Below are 17,902 nucleotides of genomic sequence, written 5' to 3'. Positions count from 1 at the left end.
AGAGTAGACCGCAGCAATCCGCATTGCTTTTTCTCAAGCATCAAGTCGCACGATCGCACTTTGGCTGCGAAAAACGGATGGGGGGGATTGGCTTAGGGATCCATCCTTGTTGGCAGTCATGTCGGTCGTGACGTTGGTGGAGGGAAACAATGAATGAGGAATGACAGTCGCTCAACCACTGATTTCAACACGGCCGCCGCCAAACCCGTGGCCCAACGAGTTGACGACTCTGACGCGACAAAGACACTCTGATCTGGGATAGACAGCATCTTCTTGCATTACCACAAATAAGTCTACAGAAATACAAAATTCTAATCGCATTACAAAGGGTGGGAGGCTCATCGCCTTGTTGAGGCCCGCGGAAGCAGTCGTGTCCACTGCCGCTGGGGAATGCTCTATGCTCGTGTAGTAGGTGACGCTGATCGTCACGGGGGTGGCGGTCTGTGCGTATAGTGTGATGGGGCACAAGGGAATGTACCGTTGGGCTGGGGAGGGTTTCGGACATGCCGGTGACCTTTGCCCGCAAAGGATGCAACGGACGAAAAGACGCGACGCGACTTTACGACTTGCGAGCAAGTTCCTCGGCGCTGAGCGAGAGCTGGAATGTCGTCCGCATAGGCTTCGTGGCGACAATGAGCTTGGTCGTCTTCTTGGGACGCTGAGGCTGGGACGCGCCGTTGACCGCGCGGTTGAGGAGCGAACGAGCGAGGGGCTGGCCCTTGGGGAGGCTCAGCTGGGGCCGAGGTGCTGATGGCGACGGCGCGGCACCGGAACCCATGGGCGCGAGGGGTGAAAGGCGACGGGGCATCTGAGGACGCGGCCCGGCAGCCAGAGGAGACATGGGCGACGAGCGAGGCGGCGAAGGCTGGCGCATGGCGCGGAGGGGGAAGCCTCCCGAGGGGCGGGCTACAGCAGCCGGGGCAGGAGCCGGTGCCATGGGGGCGTTGTTGAGCTCGTCCTCGTCACGCGCGTCGGTCGACTCGTCGTCACCGCTGTCACTCGAGGTCGGCGACCAGCGCTCACGGGCCGAGGGTGACATGCGCTCGTCGTAAGCCGAGTTTGAGGTAAACTGGTGAAGTGCGGCGGGGCGGAGGAGGGCGTCGGTAGGCATAGTTGGAAGAGTGAGTGGGTTGGTTGTGGGTTTGGTGGCGCTTGATGCGTGGGGAATAAGAGGAATACCGAGTTGATATATGGGTGACGAGTGGATGGATGATGGTCTAGTTGTGGCGTCCAAGATGGATGAGCCAGGAAGCTTAGTATCAATGTCGTGGGGCCAACGACTTGGTTTGGTGGAGGGTGACAAGCGGAGGCAGCGTAATTAAGAATAGCCCGGTGGCCAAGGTGGATTCTCTCGACCTCTGGAGCGCGGCGCAGTTTCAAGACAAGACAATCAAGGATTGAGGGTACGGTCGAGGTTTAAGGGACAGAGGGAGGAGAGCTAGGAGAGGCGAGGCGTGGCGAGGCGGGTAAGATTGTAGGATTCGAATAGCCAGGTTAATCAGGAACGTGTTGCGTGGGTAATTCGACTACTTGGCGGGTGCAAGAGAGAGTGTGTGTGAGGAAAAAAAAAAGCTATTGGCGAGAATTGGCGGTTAGGCCGAGACAGAGAGAGATTATGAGATTGAATATCGTTGGGGAATAAGGGAACGTCGGATCAAGATGGGCCCCAGAATCCCCGAACTGCGATTAAACTATTCTAGTGTTTGACAATTCGACTCTGCCGCGTTACAATAACCGGTGTGTGTTGTGTATGTGTGGGAAACGAGTCAGAGTCGGAACGGTTCGTATAGCTGGTAGATTATAGTAGAGGAGATGACGAGTGGAGCATGGGGCGGTGAAGACTGTGGCAATGTCGACGTCGACTGAGGTTATGGAGAAGGACCCGAGTCTGGTTGGCGCGGAGATGCATGACCGCCAAAGCAGTGCGTTTGGACTGCGTGCTGGCTTACTGGGGGGAAGGCAAGGCAGGTGACCATTTTGGTGAGGTGGGGTAAAAGCCAATGTGACCTTACTGGTAGGCCCAAGTGGAGGTAGATTGAAAACAACTCAAAAGTCGAATTGTTGGGGACTGTGGGGATTGTGGGGAGACTGGGGACGGTGGGGAGACCCTGACACGCAGTTGCCAGCCTTGACTGTGTATTACAAGGCTCTCATCGGCTCCAAGTCATTACTAATCCTTGCCTTAGGTTTGGCTCCAAATGACGCAAACGTAGACGTAGACGCACACACCCCAATCGAGTATCCCGCCATCCGCTTTGCTCGCTAGTTACCTGTTCTCGATCGCGTATCATAGCCACGCGATTAGTATCACATATTAACTGCGGCCCATCAACTAGGAATGGATCATGGATTGTAGATTGTGGATTGTGGATCCTACTTAGTCTTCGTTCCACGCTACATTGCCGGCTGTCAATTAACCATGCCGCTACCCCAAGTTATCGTAGGAATGCTTCTCCCTCAAATCCCATCCTCTTCTCATGCGCCCCGAACTTACACGGACCCATGTCGGGTCGTCACGGGCCGAGTCATGTTACTACTTGGCTACGTCTTCCGAGTCTGGTGTACTGATAACACCCGATAACATGATACTGAAAGCAAACCGGTCATCTACATAGCCATTCGGTAGCACACATCCGAGGCAGACAGCTGGCAAGCTGGTGGCGAGGCAACCTCCACCATGAGGTCACAGACGCTCCTTGGTGCCAAACTCCCCACTCCATCCACCATGCCTCAAGTCGGCCCCAGCGCAGAATCAAGCTCCTCGCTACCCCAACCCCAACCCCATCAGATCCAGGACGCGTGGCGTCTTCCTATCTGCCCTACTACGACCTCCACCCAGCTCCTGGCCTGGACTGGCCACACCGCACCCCGTCATTTCGCCTTGCCGAAGCTCCATGCCGGTGGCGCGGACCTTGTGATCGAGATACCGAGACCAACGTTGAAAACATGCCCAGACCTGAGGCCTGAGGACCCTTCAGGCAGCAGGCAGACTGCAGAACATTCATCTAGCCAACATTGTTCTGTGGGGCAAACCGCGACATTCAGGCCCCAGGTTACCTGAACCTCTGGCCTAGCTGCCAAGGTGCCCGCTGTTCACTGACCATGCTCACAAGTGGGGTCGCAGATGACGCGTGGTCATGTCGCGTCGTGGTGCATCCTGTGGGGCACCGTCCACATGACCTCGTCAATGGTCGTGTGCGTCCCACTCCCCACTTTCAATGACGGTGGCGTCAGTCGCGTGGACAGTCCCCACATATCGTACCCGCGCGCCCACCGCCAATGATGGTAATCGCGCGCTGATGGGGAATGTAACTTGCTCACGGTACCAACCTTCATCGCCCTGGCTGCACGGTACCACCCTTCATCGTCCTAGCTGCACGGTACCACGGTCCCTTCATCATGATCATTGACGTGGGGAGAGCCGTGCACATGACCATCACCACCCGCCGTTCTCCCCGGTTCGGCCTTGTACAAAAACGAGAATACCCTGCGAAATCGAACGCCGAAGCGGATGTAGACAACTCTTGGGGCGCCCCGTCCATCCTGCCCACTGCAAACTGTATGGGGCAACCCGACATGCATGACTAGACTGCCTTTGTTTTGTCAGAGTGGGTCGAGTTGGGCCACGATTACTATGTCTTGACTAAGCGGATTAACGGGTTTCGATTCAACAGGCCTGGTCTGCCACATGCCAAATTGAAGCCAAGTCCCCTTCCTTCACTTGGCCCATGTGAGGTGACACCAACCGACAACGTCACAGAGCTACAGAGTGTCATCAATCTACTTGACGAGCACGTTCTAATCACCGTGTCAGTTGGCTTCTCTACTTGCTACTACATCCAATCACGATGCCAGCCGACTCTCTCCCGGCTGCACTACGGAGCTAGTGGCGATCGAGTCCAAATGTGAGGGAACATTCTGGAGTCGAGAAGACATGGTACATGTATCTCCGCCGCTCTGATCTTGGGGAGGAAACAGCTCCGGTAGTTGGGTTTACACCGTCGACTCCGACTAGGCTGCCTGACCTTACCAGCTTACTGCCTGGGAGCAGCGCTTTGCCGTCTGTGAGCAGGGCTTGCCGTCGACCGGCCCAGTGTCGACAAGTAGGAAAGTTTTGCAGGATGTAAGGCTTAGCTACATCAAAGGAGATGGAGCCTGGTTGGAGCAGGATTGAAGGAATAGGTAATGGAGAAGACGAGCAAGGTAGCATTGGGCCTTAGAGTCCACGATGACGGTGGTCGACGACTGGCGAGGCGAGAAAGGTGCACTGACGATCAACCAGTTACAGTACAGTCCCCACTTGCCCCCTTTCCTCCCTCCCAGTCCACAAAGGCGTCGGAGTTTGTCCTCAAGGCTCACCGTTTCCCTCTAGCTCCTTTGACCAGTTCCTGTCGCGCATTCCTTATGCGAAGATATGCTCCGCCACCCATCACCCATTCAGGCCCATCACAGGCTTCAAGGCATCTAGTTTGGCGAGGGCAGGTTTGAGGTGTCTCGCGGTGGGCTTTGAGTATTCCCTTGTTGATTCAGCTATCAGGTGACCATTTCCGTTGAATACATCCTCCCAAGCCACGTCCACTGGCGAGAGACTGCCCTCCGGCAATCTTAGTCCACCTCCGGCCCCAGCGTCAGTTCAGAGCTTTACAGCTACCCACTGCAAGCTCCGACACGCCATCGGCAAGGTCTCATCTGGCGACGCCGGATCCCGTCCATCAGTCAGCAGCTCCACAGATGATCCTCTCCCCACGCCGTGGTCGTCATGTATTGTGAGTGGGTCCGCGAGGTCAATGTCTTACAGCTAAACAAAGCGCGACTTGGGCTGCAGCTGGGCAGCACATTCTCTCGTCAAAGGAAACAAGGTCAGTACATCAATCGCCCGCTCACACTTGCCCCGCTTCCCTGCTTGACCGGGGTGAACATGCAAACATAACAACGTACAACAATCAGCTGCGGCTCTGCATCCACTCCTGCGCAGCCATCTTGACACGCTCGCTCGCGTCCGCAAACGAGTCGAGTGCCGGCCGCACCTCGAGCGAGAACACGGCCTCGCCCTCAGTACTGGGCACAGAGTAATAGTCGATGACGTAGCGCGTCGACGCCTCCTCCTTGGTCTTGTTACCCTCTGCGTCGAGGATTGGACGCGTGACAATCCAGTCGTGCCGGTCAAAAGGCGGCTCGGAACTGTAATCGTTCGGGAAGAGCTTGGCCATGAACAGCTGCCACCGCGCACGGGGGGTCAAGTCATGTGGCCGGCCCTGGAACTTTGCCAGCTGCGCATGCTCACCTCTGATGTCAGCTTGTTGCCTTTTAGAGAGCAACTCACCCAGGCCGCCGCTTCTCCCACTTCATGATCTCGTCCCATGCGCCCTCGTTGATGAAATTGTGGATGTCGACAATCATGTCGATCGAGTCTTCTGGCGTCTCCCATCCTTTACGGACGAGTGCGTTCTGGTGTCAAAAACAACTCTACCACTCTACCCTCTAACTTACGTAGAACTGCTGAGGGCTGGGGTACGCCCAGACCTTGTCCTCGCCGCCGCCATATGCGTCCTCATTGGTCTGCGGGCGAGGAATGGTGCTCATTGTCCGCTCAGTCGACAGGTCGATCTGCTGTCCCGGCGCGCGCTCCGTCGCTGACAGTCCCTCAGGAATGTGGTTGACGGGGTTGAGGGCGTTGGGTGCACCAACTGCCGCCCCAAGCGCACCCATCATACCGCCGCCCTCGTTCTTCTGTTGGGTGCGGGCGCGGAGCGCCGCAATCTCCTCTGGAGACATGGAGGCGTGGTCGATGGGGCACTGGGCCGCCTTGGCCTTTTCAGCCTCGGCGCGGGCCTTGTGAGCGGCGATCATCTCGGGAGAGAGGGAGGCGTGGTCGATGGGGCACTGGGCAGCACCGGCGCCGGTCGGCACGGGAGGATGGTCGGCCGGCATGGCTGGTGCCGAGTCAGAAGAGGAGCCGAAGCCGATATTCCACTTCATGATGATATGATGAGATGAGATATGCCAAGATGGAGGAAATGTCAACAGACCAACCCGAATGGGCTGAAATCAAAAACTCGACGCCCAGGCCGATAACAACCGTGGCGGGATCAGTGCGGAGCATTGCCACGTGAGGAGATTATCCGGGCTCCCTTTCCATCATGTCAACAGCGAGATCAGTCACGCTCAACTCATCACTCACACTTGTTTACAACTTAACCATGTCGACATCAACTACAAAAGCCCGCCATTACAATGCACTCGGCGGCCGTATCCGTGCACTCAACTCGACCATGGCCGAAACAGACCAACTCATGGGCCAGCTGAGCGAGTATCTGCTCCACATGCAGCAGTTTGCCGCATGCCATGCTGCCCAGTGAGTTGATGGCGGGGAGGGAGCACGAGTAGACAAGCCACTAGGAGGAGACGCTGGATCCAGCTGCAAGGGTACATGGCAGCTGACACCAGGTTCATGGCGACCTCTGCGCTTCTCGATGTTGAGATCAACACGGCAAACGCAGCGGCCGAGGAGCGAGAGGCAGACCGCTCAACGGACACGGAGCGCGGCTGAGCAGAACCCAGTACTGCTTAGCCCGGCCCTGGTCCTCTTCGTCCATCGCTATTCGCTTAAGACAGCACTTTAGACACGAAACGGTTGTAACAGAGATGTAATTCTAGGCGGAACCTGTTGAGCTGTTGACTCGCTGTTGATTCTGCAGGGGATACTGGGCCGCTCATCAATGACTAGCTTCTAGTGCACCCTACGCCTGCTCATCTCCAACCAGTCGTAGACGACAAACTGACAGCGCAGATTGAGACAATTACCGTGTCCGCCTCCCAAAGCAACCCAACTGCTGTCCAAATGCGATTCTGTATCCTCTACATAACCCTCGAGACATCTTAGATCCTACACTACTGCTACTAATACCGTCGACATCTACGCGTGCACAATCTCGGCAATGAGGTCGCCCTGCCCAAGCGAGTCGTTGGCCTCGACCACGACACGCTTGACCACACCAGCAACAGGCGTGGAGATGACCGACTCCATCTTCATGGCCGAGATGACGGCGATCGGGTCGCCGCTCTGCACCTTCTGGCCCTCCTTGACACGCACCTCGAGAATGACACCCGACATCTGGGCGCCAATCGATCCAGGCTCAGACGGGATCGACTTCTCGCGGGAGACGATTTCAATGGCCGAGTTGTTGTCGGTGACAACCACTGCACGGGTCTCGCCGTTGAGCTCGAAGAAGACCTCACGGGTGCCCTTGTGCGCGTCGAGGGGACCAACGGCAAGGAGCTTGATGGTGAGGACCTTGCCCTTCTCGATCTCGACCGACATCTCCTCGTTGATCTGGGGCTTGCCCAGGAAGTGACGGGTCGGGAGGATGGAGAGGTCGCCGTACTTCTCGACGAAGGCCTGGTACTCCTCGTACACCTTGGGGTACATGACGTGGGACATGACGTCGTAATCGTTGATGATGTTGCCGTACTTCTCGCGGAGCTCAGCCTTGATCTTCTTGAAGCTAAGAGGCTTCATCGAAAGACCGGGCCGCGCGTCGATGCGAGGCTTGTCACGGATGATGTCCGAGCGCAGCGGCTCGGGGAAGCCGCCGGTCGGCTGGCCAAGGTATCCCTGGAAGAACTCGACGACGGACGAGGGGAAGTCGAGGGTCTTGGCGCGCTCCTTGACGTCGTCCATCGAGAGCGAGTTCGAGACCATGAACTGGGCAAAGTCACCAACAACCTTGGACGAGGGAGTGACCTTGATGATGTCACCACAAAGCTTGTTGGCCTCGATGTACTTCTTCTTGATCTCGATCCACTGAGTGCCCAGGCCGAGCTGCGACGCCTGGAACTGCAGGTTGGTGTACTGGCCACCGGGCATCTCGTGGTCAAAGACACCAGAGTCCGAGGCGCGGACGTTAGCCTCGAAGGGCGCGTAGAGCTGGCGGATCTGGCTCCAGTAGGTGTTGAGAGCCATGATGTTCTCGTGCGAGATGCCAGGGCCGAGGCCGGACTGCTCAAGGGCAGCGACGACAGCACCCATGGCCGGCTGCGAAGTGAGACCAGAGAGGTCGTCAATGGCAACGTCGACGACGTCAGCACCGGCCTTGGCAGCGGCGAGCATCGACGCGACGGCGACACCGGCCGTGTCGTGCGAGTGGACGTGGATCGGAAGGTCGGGGTGGGCCTTGCGGATCGCGCCAATGAGCATGGTCGCAGCCTCGGGCTTGAGGAGACCAGCCATGTCCTTGATGCCGAGGACGTGGATGCCCTCACCAACGAGCTTGTCGGTGAGGTCGAGGTAGTACTCGAGGGTGTACTTGGTCTTCTTGGGGTTGGCAACGTCACCCGAGTAGCAGATGGTGCCCTCAACAACACCGCCGGCCTTCTTGGCGGCGTCGATACCGAGCTTCAGGTTGTCAAAGTAGTTGAGCGAGTCGAAGACACGGAAAATGTCGAGACCGGCCTCAACCGCCTTCTTCGAGAACTCGTAGATGGCGTTGTCGGGGTACGAGGTGTAGCCGACGGCGTTGGCGCCACGGACGAGAGCCTGGAGCGGGATGTTGGGCACAAGGCGACGGAGGGTGCGGAGACGCTCCCAAGGGTCCTCGTAGAGGAAGCGCATGGCGACGTCGAAGGTTGCTCCGCCCCAGCACTCGAGCGAGTAGGCGTTCGAGAGCGCGTGCGAGGTCTCCTTGGCAATGTTGACCATGTCGACCGTGCGCATACGGGTCGCGAGGAGCGACTGGTGAGCGTCACGCCAGGTGGTGTCCATGATGAGGGTGCCGGGGTAGGCGCGGATGGCCTTGGCGAAGGCCTCGGGCCCCTCGTTGACAATGATGTTGCGCCAACCCTTCTGCTGCGAGGCTGAAGTGTCGACGGCCTTGCCGTCCTTGTCGGTGATGGTGGGGATGAGGGCCTCGGTCTTGAGGCCAGGCTCACCGCTCTGACCCTTAATGGACGAGCCGTTGACGGCGAGGTCACCGAGGTAAGCGAGAAGCTTCTGTGCACGGTTCTGCGACTGGACGAGCTTGAAGAGCTCGGGGCTGTCGTCGATGAACGTCGTCCAGGTGCGGCCCGACTCGAACACGGGATGCGTGAGGAGACGAATGAGGAAGGGGATGTTGGTCTTGACGCCACGGATGCGGAACTCGATGAGAGCACGGAGCATCTTGCGACGAGCAACCTCGTAGGTGGCTCCCGACACCGAGCACTTGACGAGCAGCGAGTCGTAGTGGGGGGTGATCTGCGCACCGGCGTAGCCCGATGCGGCGTCGAGACGGACACCGTTGCCACCAGCCGAGCGGTAGACCTCGATCTTACCAGTGTCAGGCTGGAAGTTGTGCGCGGGGTCCTCGGTGGTGATACGCGACTGGATGGCAAAGCCGCGGCGGTGGATGTGGTCCTGGGTGAGGCCGAGCTGCTCAAGAGTCACGCCAGCGGCGATCTGGATCTGCGCGGCGACAATGTCGATGCCAGTGATCTCCTCAGTGATGGTGTGCTCGACCTGGATACGAGGGTTGATCTCAATGAAGTAGTGGCGGTTCTGCTGGTCGACTAAGAACTCGGCAGTACCGGCGTTGCGGTAGCCGACGGCAGCGGCAAGCTTGAGCGCGTCGTTGAGGATGGCCTGGCGGACGGGCTCGTCGAGGTGGGGTGCGGGAGCGACCTCGACGACCTTCTGGTGGCGACGCTGAACCGAGCAGTCACGCTCGAAGAGGTGGACGCAGTTGCCCTGCGCGTCGGCGAGAAGCTGGACCTCGATGTGGCGGGGCTTGTCGAGGAAGCGCTCGATGAAGACGGTGCCGTCGCCAAAGGCCGACTTGGCCTCGGAAACAGCACGCTCAAAGTTCTCCTTGAAGCTCTCCTGGTCGCGGACGACACGCATGCCACGGCCGCCACCACCCATAGCGGCCTTGATGATGACGGGGAAGCCGTACTGCTTGATGAAGTCCTCGGCAAGCTCGTACGACTCAACGGGGCCAGGGGTACCGGGGACGACGGGGACCTTGACCTTGATGGCGACGTCACGGGCCTTGGTCTTGTCACCAAGAGCGTCGATCGTCTCGGGGCGAGGGCCGATGAAGGCGATGCCGGCCTCCTCGACCTTGCGAGCGAATTCGGCGTTCTCGGCGAGGAAGCCGTAACTTATCGAGTCAGTCACATTCACTGATATCGCCGCGATAACGCTTCTTTTTTAGGAACTCACCCAGGGTGGATCATGTCAACGCCTTGCTCAAGGGCGATGCGGAGAATGTCGTCCTGGTCGAGGTAGGCAGCTACTGGGGCCTTGCCCTTGCCGACAAGGTACGACTCGTCCGACTTGTAGCGGTGGGCGTTCATGCGGTCCTCGAAGGAGTAGATGGCGACGGTCGACATGGCGAGCTCGTGGGCCGTGCGGAACACACGGATGGCGATCTCACCACGGTTGGCGACCAGGACCTTCTTGAGAGGGCCGCCGTGGCCAGCCTGCTGCTTGCGGACGCGGTCGACACTGTGGGAGGGGTCAGTGCGAGCTTGGGGGGAAGCAAGGTGGGCACAGGCAGTGCCTGCAGGGAGTCACTCACGTCTGGATGGGGGTGCCGGGGACCGTGTTGGGCTCCGAGCCCGAGTCCAGGTGGAGGTGCTGAGCCCACGACTCGAGCTGATGTGTCGACGCGGAGCGGGGACGATGGGAAGTAGGGTCACGAGTCGTTGTCATTGTGGGCAGAGCGAGCGCAGTGGTAGGAGGAAAGGCGAGTGTCAGCTCACATCTTATGGAAACATTATCGGGTAGGCGACAAGCGCAACGGTGAGAAGGACAAGAAGGGCGTTCGAGATGGAGAGGTGGTTGAAAGACTAGGAGATCACTGTGCAAGCTCCGGCTCAACCAACAAGCTTGTTGGTTGAGCAGCACCAGTGCTGGCACGCTCGCTGCTCCTGAGTGCGACACCTGGCGCTATGGCCAACGGCCACATCGGCGCTCCGAACATCGAACCAGAGTGCCAGTCTGAGGGCGCAACGTTGATCATAGCAGCTGTGTGTGCTTCAGATCGCCCCGTTGGCTCCATCATTACCGGCGACCTCGCAACCGGCTTGGCCCAAGCTAGCCGCGCCAATGCAAATAGGCCGCCGCTCCCCTCTCTGCCTATCCCTAGCACGGACCACACTACGGATGAGATTTCGAAACTCACCGGTTGAGGAGACTCAGCCATTGCGATTTAGCGATGTGGGGGTTTGGGTTGGAGGGTAGAGAGTAGGGGGAGGGACAAAGTTCAAGAGAACCGGGATGGCACACGGATTCCAAGGACCGGAGATGTGAGACAAGAGGCAGCCGAGGTGACGTGTTGCGGTTTAAGACAAGTGGAGGTGGGCGAGGGCGTAGTAGAGCGAGTAGAGGGAAAGATGCTCAACAAGTTGCGACGCGCCTTTTCGGTTGCAAGCGATTTGAGAGTGCGACCAAGTGGGTAAACGAACGCTCGAAGAGACGAAGGAAGGAAGAGAAAAGATATCAAGAGGGTACCGAGTCCAAGTTATAAGGATGGACTTGGTGGGGTGGGTGGGTGGGATACAATGTTCCGGTGGGGGTTCGTGGGGAGGGGGGGGGTGGGTTAAGAGTCTACAGGGCTTAGTTGGACGGGTGTTGGTTGACAAAAGGGAGAGGGAGGGGAGAGGAAGGGGAGGAAGGTACCGGTCCGCTTGGCCGCTCGACCGCTCACACACATAGTCACTGTCAAACTCATTTCTCTCACCCAAGCAGTCGCGTTTGCGGCATGAGCGGCTATGGCATTCAGGGTAATATCAAGGTGGGTAATATCCAACCAATAGAATTTCCATCCGCGATATGCCATCAGAGATTATCGTTGACTCTCACCAAAGCCCAAGCTCTCATAGCACTCGTCAGCCCTAACAACCAGTCTTAGGTCTGCTAACTGCAACCAGCTCGGATCCCATCAGTCCGCACGAGCTTGAACCCCTTGCTTGCCTAGCACAGCATGACACGACTCGACCACGTCTCGCATGTATTGTCAAATCTACTCTCCAGAACGGGCGGGCCCCTTGTGCTTATCCTGACTTGATGCGTGATACCCAGAAAAGAACCCCCAGGACGCGTCGACTGAATCCGACTTGTCCTGTAGCAAAACTCTCCGCTAAACTGCCGGAGACGCCGAGATGCAAAGTTGGCCCTCACTCACGTCAAACATCTCAATATCCCAGCCAGCAACAAACGCCTTGCATCCGTAAGGTAAAGGCGCTTCCGGCATCTCGGTGATCGGAGACCGTTGCTGTTACTTTACTGTATGCATTCTAGTCCTACTAATCAGGCCCTTTCCCCGACATCTTCCGACATAACCTCAACAATCGTTGTCGGCAACTGGATCTTGGCACGCCCGGGTAACTAGACCCGGGACCACACGGCAGCGACACGCTGGGGCTCGACCTTGACGGCTTCCGATCGCTCCGGGTGGCCGTCGTGCATGTCGCGATCGCATAAACAATAATCTTGGTGGTGCACGGGGCAGCCTACCCGAAACGCACTGGCACCAAACGTCAGCGGGTAGTGCGGAGCGGGGCGCCGTGGTGACTACCTGGGGTCCTCTTGATCTTACTGGTTCCGTGGTACGGACAGTCCACGGGCAAGCTCCGCCGCATCAAACCAAAACCCTCCATATCAAGGAATACAGGACCATCTCGTCAATCTGCTCGTCATTGCCGCTCAGCCAACGGCGATACCGGAGTGGCCGCCACTGTCGCTCGTACCGCTTTGTATGCAGGTGCCCACACTTGTGACCAGATCCCTGTCTACCTGAATGCGCCCCGGCGCTGTTTGTCGATCGCCGAGGCCAGGTATGCCCGCTTCCTTCGCGCCGAGTACCGCTTACTTTCACGATACACGAGTCCAGCCGAGGCTCCATACAGTACATACATGCACGATCGTCAAGTGATCTCTCCCACCCAAAGTCTTGGACACGGGCCGCGGAAACGTCGCGCTTACTCGGGGGCGTCAACCACCCTCGCGTGGCATCCAGATACCAAGACTGGATTTCCGGGGACTGAGACTGGCATTGGCAAATATTTGCGGCAATGGCAAGGCAGCTCCGAGCATAGGGAGCCTTGGTCCATCAGCGGATTCAGCGGAAAACACTTTTGTCCGCCAACACGCTCGCGGACGACCTACCCACGGTGAAGCAAGCCAACATCAGCAGGTCCGTGGCCGGACCGGGACATAAACGCTGCTCCGGTGCCTCTTGTCCTGGCCACCTCTATGGCCAGCGGCAGCATCGTCATAGTACAATGTCAACAACCGTCGCTTGCGCTAATTGGCGAACACTTGCCCAGGGCCCCAGGGCTGCAACGTTGGTCTGCGCCACCACCACGGTGGCGGCGAGGGGACAGTGAGCTCGGCGTTTTCTGTTACTTCCTATGCGCCGGCGGCTGTGGAAATGGCAGCCGGCATGTGTCATATTTCAAGGCGACGGCGATCCGCTGTCCGAGGACATGCATATTTGTTGTTCTGACACGTTAAGACCATACCACTCCTCGTTGCAGGTTACGATGAGTGGTCATGACGGGTTTAACAGTTGCAATGAGGGGGGGGGGCCATGACCAGAGTGGGGCAGTAGTGAGAGGAATCTGATAGCCCGCCAGGCTTCCGGTATTCTTCCGCAGGTCCTCCGGTGCCTTCCAGAACAATCCCTTAATTTGAAAGAGTGGAGGTGGAATAAGATACAGCCCTTTGGCCTTTGGAAGCTAATAGGCCAGTGAGATACACAGTTAATTACGCAGTACGCAGTTGAGCGCAGCATCAGGACACGTGGTTCTCAACGTCGCTTGGAGCACAGCCACGCTCGTTTTAGGTACGAAACCAGTCCATGATCAGCGACATGCATCATCCCATCAACCCATCAAGTTGCCACCCAGTATCCTAAATCCCTCAACTTATCTCTTTATATCTTCAAAGATCACTACGCCTGATCCACTAATTTCTTCATCAATCTCACTCTCGCTCACACACTCACATCAAGCTACACACTATGGATGTGAGTATTCCTCGGGCGCCATTACTCCACCCTTTGCGCTCCATCACGCCCCAAACTCCCACACTAACATTAGAAGAACCAGAACATGTACCAGGCCTCGGACGGCAAGTGGTACCCCGTCCAGCACATGCCCCAGGGCTACGGCCAGCAGGGCGGTTACGGCGGCGGATACGGCGGCGGATACGGCCAGCAGCAACAGATGCAGTACGGCGGCCAGCAGCAACAGCCCATCTACGTCCAGCAGCAGCGTCCTGGTGGCGGCGGCGCAGGTACCGGTGCCGCAGCAGGTGTCGGATGCTGTGGTAAGTTTTCGCACGCCGTGTAGACTGAGCTAACCTCAGCCGCGCTCTGTGGTATGCTTCTCTGCTTCGACCTCGGCGCTTGTCTCTTCTAAACATACCCACCCGACCGCACCGTATGAATTGTCCTCCATCGCGATCTCGTAAACGATAATGCGCGGCCAGCGATCGATCCGGACTGCTAGTGTCTCCTTCATCCGCTATAGAATGGGTTGTACTTGATGTCATTGACTGTTGCCATCTCTTTCGTTGCTGGTCATGGCTGACGTGGCCGATGGCCGTGTGAATAAGGTTTGTGTCACTTCAGCGATTGGTGCACAGGCGGTGTTGCATTGACCGTGGTAGTTACAAGCGATGTTCAAGTTGATGAGCGCGCAGCATTCTTGTCTTGACATCTTCGGGCATGGCGCAGCTGGCCGGCTAGAGTGTTACACTTTCATTAAACCACAAAGTTCGAAGGGGATCTGGATGATGCCTCACTGTGAACTCAACCCATGCTGTCAGCACAAGCCTCTCCCACCCATCTTTCTTACGTAACCTTTCACGTGGCCTTCCGTCATCTTGGCCTAAGCGTTTGTGGGTGGCCACCCTGCATTAGACATGCTCGCACCAACAATCGATTGACAGCTGGCAGTGGAGACAGAACTAGATCTTGCAACCACACATTGTCTCTTGTCCCTTCCTCGCGCGACATGGTTAGCTAAATTTCCCTTCATCAGCTGACAGCAGGCGACCAATTTCCTGGCTGTGCCGAGCAAGCAGGCGCTCCCGCTGCCTGACTTCTCCAAGCACTTGCTGCAGTACATCTCGGGCCATTTCCGCGATGCGCACCCCGACGCATTCCGGCGTGACGTCGACAGCCTAGTGGCGATGCGCCGCGAATGGGTTGATCCAAAGACTGAGGCTCACCCCGAGATCATCAAGGGTCTTATGAAGTATCACGCGCAGCTGGCGTTTGTGGCCACAAAGTTCCCCTCAGATGTACGCCACCCTCGCGAGCGAGCTGACGCAGATCGGCGTCTCGTTCGCATATCGCCTTCCCTTCCCTTCCCCGTACAGCATGACTCCCGACGCCATCATAAGCCTCAACTCGTTCACGTACGAGCGCGCGAGCGTGCTGTACAACACAGCCGCAATTTATGCCTCGCTCGCCGCGATGGAGCGTCGTGCTGAGGCAGAGGGCATCAAACGTGCCCTTAACTACCTCTCTGTACGCTTACGGACCCATGCTGAAGCTAACACCAGTCTTCGGCCGGCATTCTCAACTATCTCATCACCAGCGTCTTGCCTACCCTCAAGGGCGAAATGTCGTCGCCACAGGCGGCGGGGTACGACATGAGCGAGTCGTTCCTTACGAGTATGCGCGAGTTTGTGCTCGCACAGGCGCAGGAATGCTTCTGGCAGCAGGCCGTGTTGCGTGAGTTGTCATCGCCGGGCTGTGAGCTCACACTCAGAGGGCTCGTACAAGAACGCGCTCGTCGCCAAGCTTTCGATGAAGGTACGTCTGCACAAGGACATTCTGACTGCAGGTTTCCGAGTACTACCGGTCATCGCTGAAGGCCGCCAACGGTATGGACTTTCCTTCGGCATCGAACTTCCCTCAGGTAAGCTAGCCATGCTGAGATCGGAGCTGACACCAGAATTGGACCAACCACGTCCTGGTCAAGGCGAATCACTTCGAGGCTGCTGCGCAGTACCGCCAGAGCCAGGACGACCTGGAGAAGGGCAGATACGGCCAGGAGATTGCACGCCTGCGCGTTGCGGAGGGCTTGGCCAAGAAGGGCCTAGATGCTGGACGCAAGGGCGTGAGCGAGGCAGTCGTCAGCGACCTGCGGAGCCTGTCCTCAGCGGTCAAGTCGAGTCTGGACCGCGCCGTACGCGACAACGACCTCGTCTACATTGACCCAGTGCCGCCAGCATCCCAGCTTGCCCAGCTCGCTGGCGTCGGCATGGTCAAGCTGAACACGCCGACCGAGATTTCTGAGCCAGTCGCGTGGCTCATGAACGGCGGGAGTGGGCAGCCACCGCTCTTCAGCCAGCTCGTGCCATATGGAGTGCACCTCGCGCTGAGCATCTACGACGACCGCAAGGACACGGTGGTGCGCGAGATGGATGGCAAGCGCGAAGAACTGGACGGCGTGGCTGCCAGCACACTTCAGTCCCTCAACCTTCCCGGCAGCCTACAGGCGTTAGAACGTCCGGTCGGGCTCCCACCAAGCCTGATCAAGAAGGCGGAGGAGGTCGACGCAGCTGGCGGCGCGGACAAGATCCGCTCACTGCTGATGGATGTGAAGCGACTCTCGAAGAGCAACGCCAAGGTGCTCGAGGATGCGATGGATATCCTAGACCAGGAGGCGACGGAGAACGAGCAGCTGCTCGAGCGGCAGCCACACCTCGCCGAGACGCGGCAGCCGTCGCACGTCGCAAACACCCACCTCATCGGCATGGCAGGGCAGTACGATGCGACGCTTAAACAGGCGGCGAGCAGTGATGGGACGGTGCGGGCCAAGTGGGAGGAGTGGCGGCACATGATCGAGATCCTGAGCGACGGTGAGGATATTATCAACGATCACGTGCCCAGCACGACCGGTTCATACGCTGCGCTGCCGTCGAGTGTGCGTCCTCTCCGTGCATCCCTGGAGGAGCTCGACGACAGAATCGCGCACCGCGCTGCCCTCGTAGCCGAGGCTCGTGCTGTAGCCGCACACGACGACGTCCGCCCCGAGGTACTGCAGGAGGCCTCGCGTCTCGCGCACGGTGGCAGCGGCGACGTAAAGCCTGAGTGGTTTGAGCCACTCTTTGACAAGGCAGCCGCCAAGTACGACCGCCTACGCGACGAGATGGACGCAGAGGCTGGCGGGCAGGATGAGCTGCTCGAGCAGATTCGGAAACAGAACGAGGCGTTCCTCGCCGAGCGCAAGGAGGACCCGCGCGTCAAGGAGCGCGAGCGCAGCCTCCAGGACATGGACATGGCGTACTGGAAGTGGCGCGAGATTGTTGACAATGCCGACGAGGGCATCAAGTTCTACAACCAGCTCGCCAACCACCTCCAACAGTTCAAGGACGCGTGTTCGCAGTTCCTAAACGCCCGTCGCGTGGACGTGGGACAGGTCACTAACCAGCTCGCACACGTGAGCTTTGCTGACCAGCCTGCGCAACAGCACCACCAGTCGTCCCTTTCACCGCAATTTGTCCCGAGCCCGCCGCCAGCGGCGTTGCCCGTGCGGCCGTCGGGACCGTCAGCGCCCCTGCCTCCTCGCACCTCGTCAGCCACCTCGCCTCTCACCTCGACTCCACAGACATTCTCACCGGCTCCAGCTACGTCTCCTCCACCCGTAACAGCGCCGTTCCTCGCTCACCCCTCGTCGGCACAGTGGCAGAGCAGTGCCGACTTCCTCCCCCCTCCGCCACCGCAGCCCGTCATACGCAGCGGCGGGGTGCCCTCGCGCGCAGCTGCACCTGCCGTCGACTCACCCCGACGAATGACCCGCAGCCAGGCGCGGCAGGGGCCCATCGGAGACCCAGACCACAACCCCTACCGTAAAGAGGGTAAGCGGCGGGGCGAGGGTGTCATCTAGTTCTAGTTTGATGTAGAAG

The 17,902-nt window shown here is 58.4% G+C and overlaps 6 protein-coding genes across 6 annotated transcripts; 3 read left to right on the top strand and 3 right to left on the bottom strand.

Moving 5' to 3' along the window:
* Window positions 1–559: 559 nt before the first annotated feature.
* On the bottom strand, window positions 560–1,111 carry CcaverHIS019_0503000 (uncharacterized protein; the record flags this gene model as incomplete). The annotated part of the gene is made up of 1 exon (XM_060601443.1): window positions 560–1,111. One exon carries the CDS (start codon window positions 1,109–1,111, stop codon window positions 560–562), a length of 552 nt encoding a protein of 183 aa, XP_060457937.1.
* Window positions 1,112–4,943: 3,832 nt separating this feature from the next.
* CYC3 (uncharacterized protein) lies at window positions 4,944–5,979 on the bottom strand (the record flags this gene model as incomplete). Its single annotated transcript, XM_060601442.1, has 3 exons — window positions 4,944–5,286; window positions 5,324–5,448; window positions 5,491–5,979. 3 exons carry the CDS (start codon window positions 5,977–5,979, stop codon window positions 4,944–4,946), a joined length of 957 nt encoding a protein of 318 aa, XP_060457936.1.
* A 221-nt stretch (window positions 5,980–6,200) lies between these two features.
* CcaverHIS019_0502980 (uncharacterized protein) lies at window positions 6,201–6,550 on the top strand (the record flags this gene model as incomplete). Its single annotated transcript, XM_060601441.1, has 2 exons — window positions 6,201–6,355; window positions 6,448–6,550. The coding sequence occupies 2 exons, from the start codon at window positions 6,201–6,203 to the stop codon at window positions 6,548–6,550; spliced, it is 258 nt and encodes an 85-aa protein (XP_060457935.1).
* Window positions 6,551–6,916: 366 nt separating this feature from the next.
* On the bottom strand, window positions 6,917–11,180 carry PYC1 (uncharacterized protein; the record flags this gene model as incomplete). Its single annotated transcript, XM_060601440.1, has 4 exons — window positions 6,917–10,133; window positions 10,196–10,480; window positions 10,554–10,630; window positions 11,160–11,180. The coding sequence occupies 4 exons, from the start codon at window positions 11,178–11,180 to the stop codon at window positions 6,917–6,919; spliced, it is 3,600 nt and encodes a 1,199-aa protein (XP_060457934.1).
* Window positions 11,181–14,000: 2,820 nt separating this feature from the next.
* On the top strand, window positions 14,001–14,400 carry CcaverHIS019_0502960 (uncharacterized protein; the record flags this gene model as incomplete). Its single annotated transcript, XM_060601439.1, has 3 exons — window positions 14,001–14,006; window positions 14,080–14,308; window positions 14,348–14,400. 3 exons carry the CDS (start codon window positions 14,001–14,003, stop codon window positions 14,398–14,400), a joined length of 288 nt encoding a protein of 95 aa, XP_060457933.1.
* A 597-nt stretch (window positions 14,401–14,997) lies between these two features.
* Window positions 14,998–17,883, top strand: RIM20 (uncharacterized protein; the record flags this gene model as incomplete). Its single annotated transcript, XM_060601438.1, has 7 exons — window positions 14,998–15,000; window positions 15,035–15,286; window positions 15,318–15,515; window positions 15,551–15,722; window positions 15,760–15,803; window positions 15,835–15,909; window positions 15,946–17,883. 7 exons carry the CDS (start codon window positions 14,998–15,000, stop codon window positions 17,881–17,883), a joined length of 2,682 nt encoding a protein of 893 aa, XP_060457932.1.
* Window positions 17,884–17,902: the final 19 nt, after the last annotated feature.

The sequence above is a fragment of the Cutaneotrichosporon cavernicola genome (assembly GCF_030864355.1).
Source record: "Cutaneotrichosporon cavernicola HIS019 DNA, chromosome: 5".
Classification (NCBI taxonomy): Eukaryota; Fungi; Basidiomycota; class Tremellomycetes; order Trichosporonales; family Trichosporonaceae; genus Cutaneotrichosporon; species Cutaneotrichosporon cavernicola.
The sequence above is the reverse complement of the archived record's forward strand: the minus strand, read 5'-3'. Positions and strand labels throughout refer to the sequence as shown.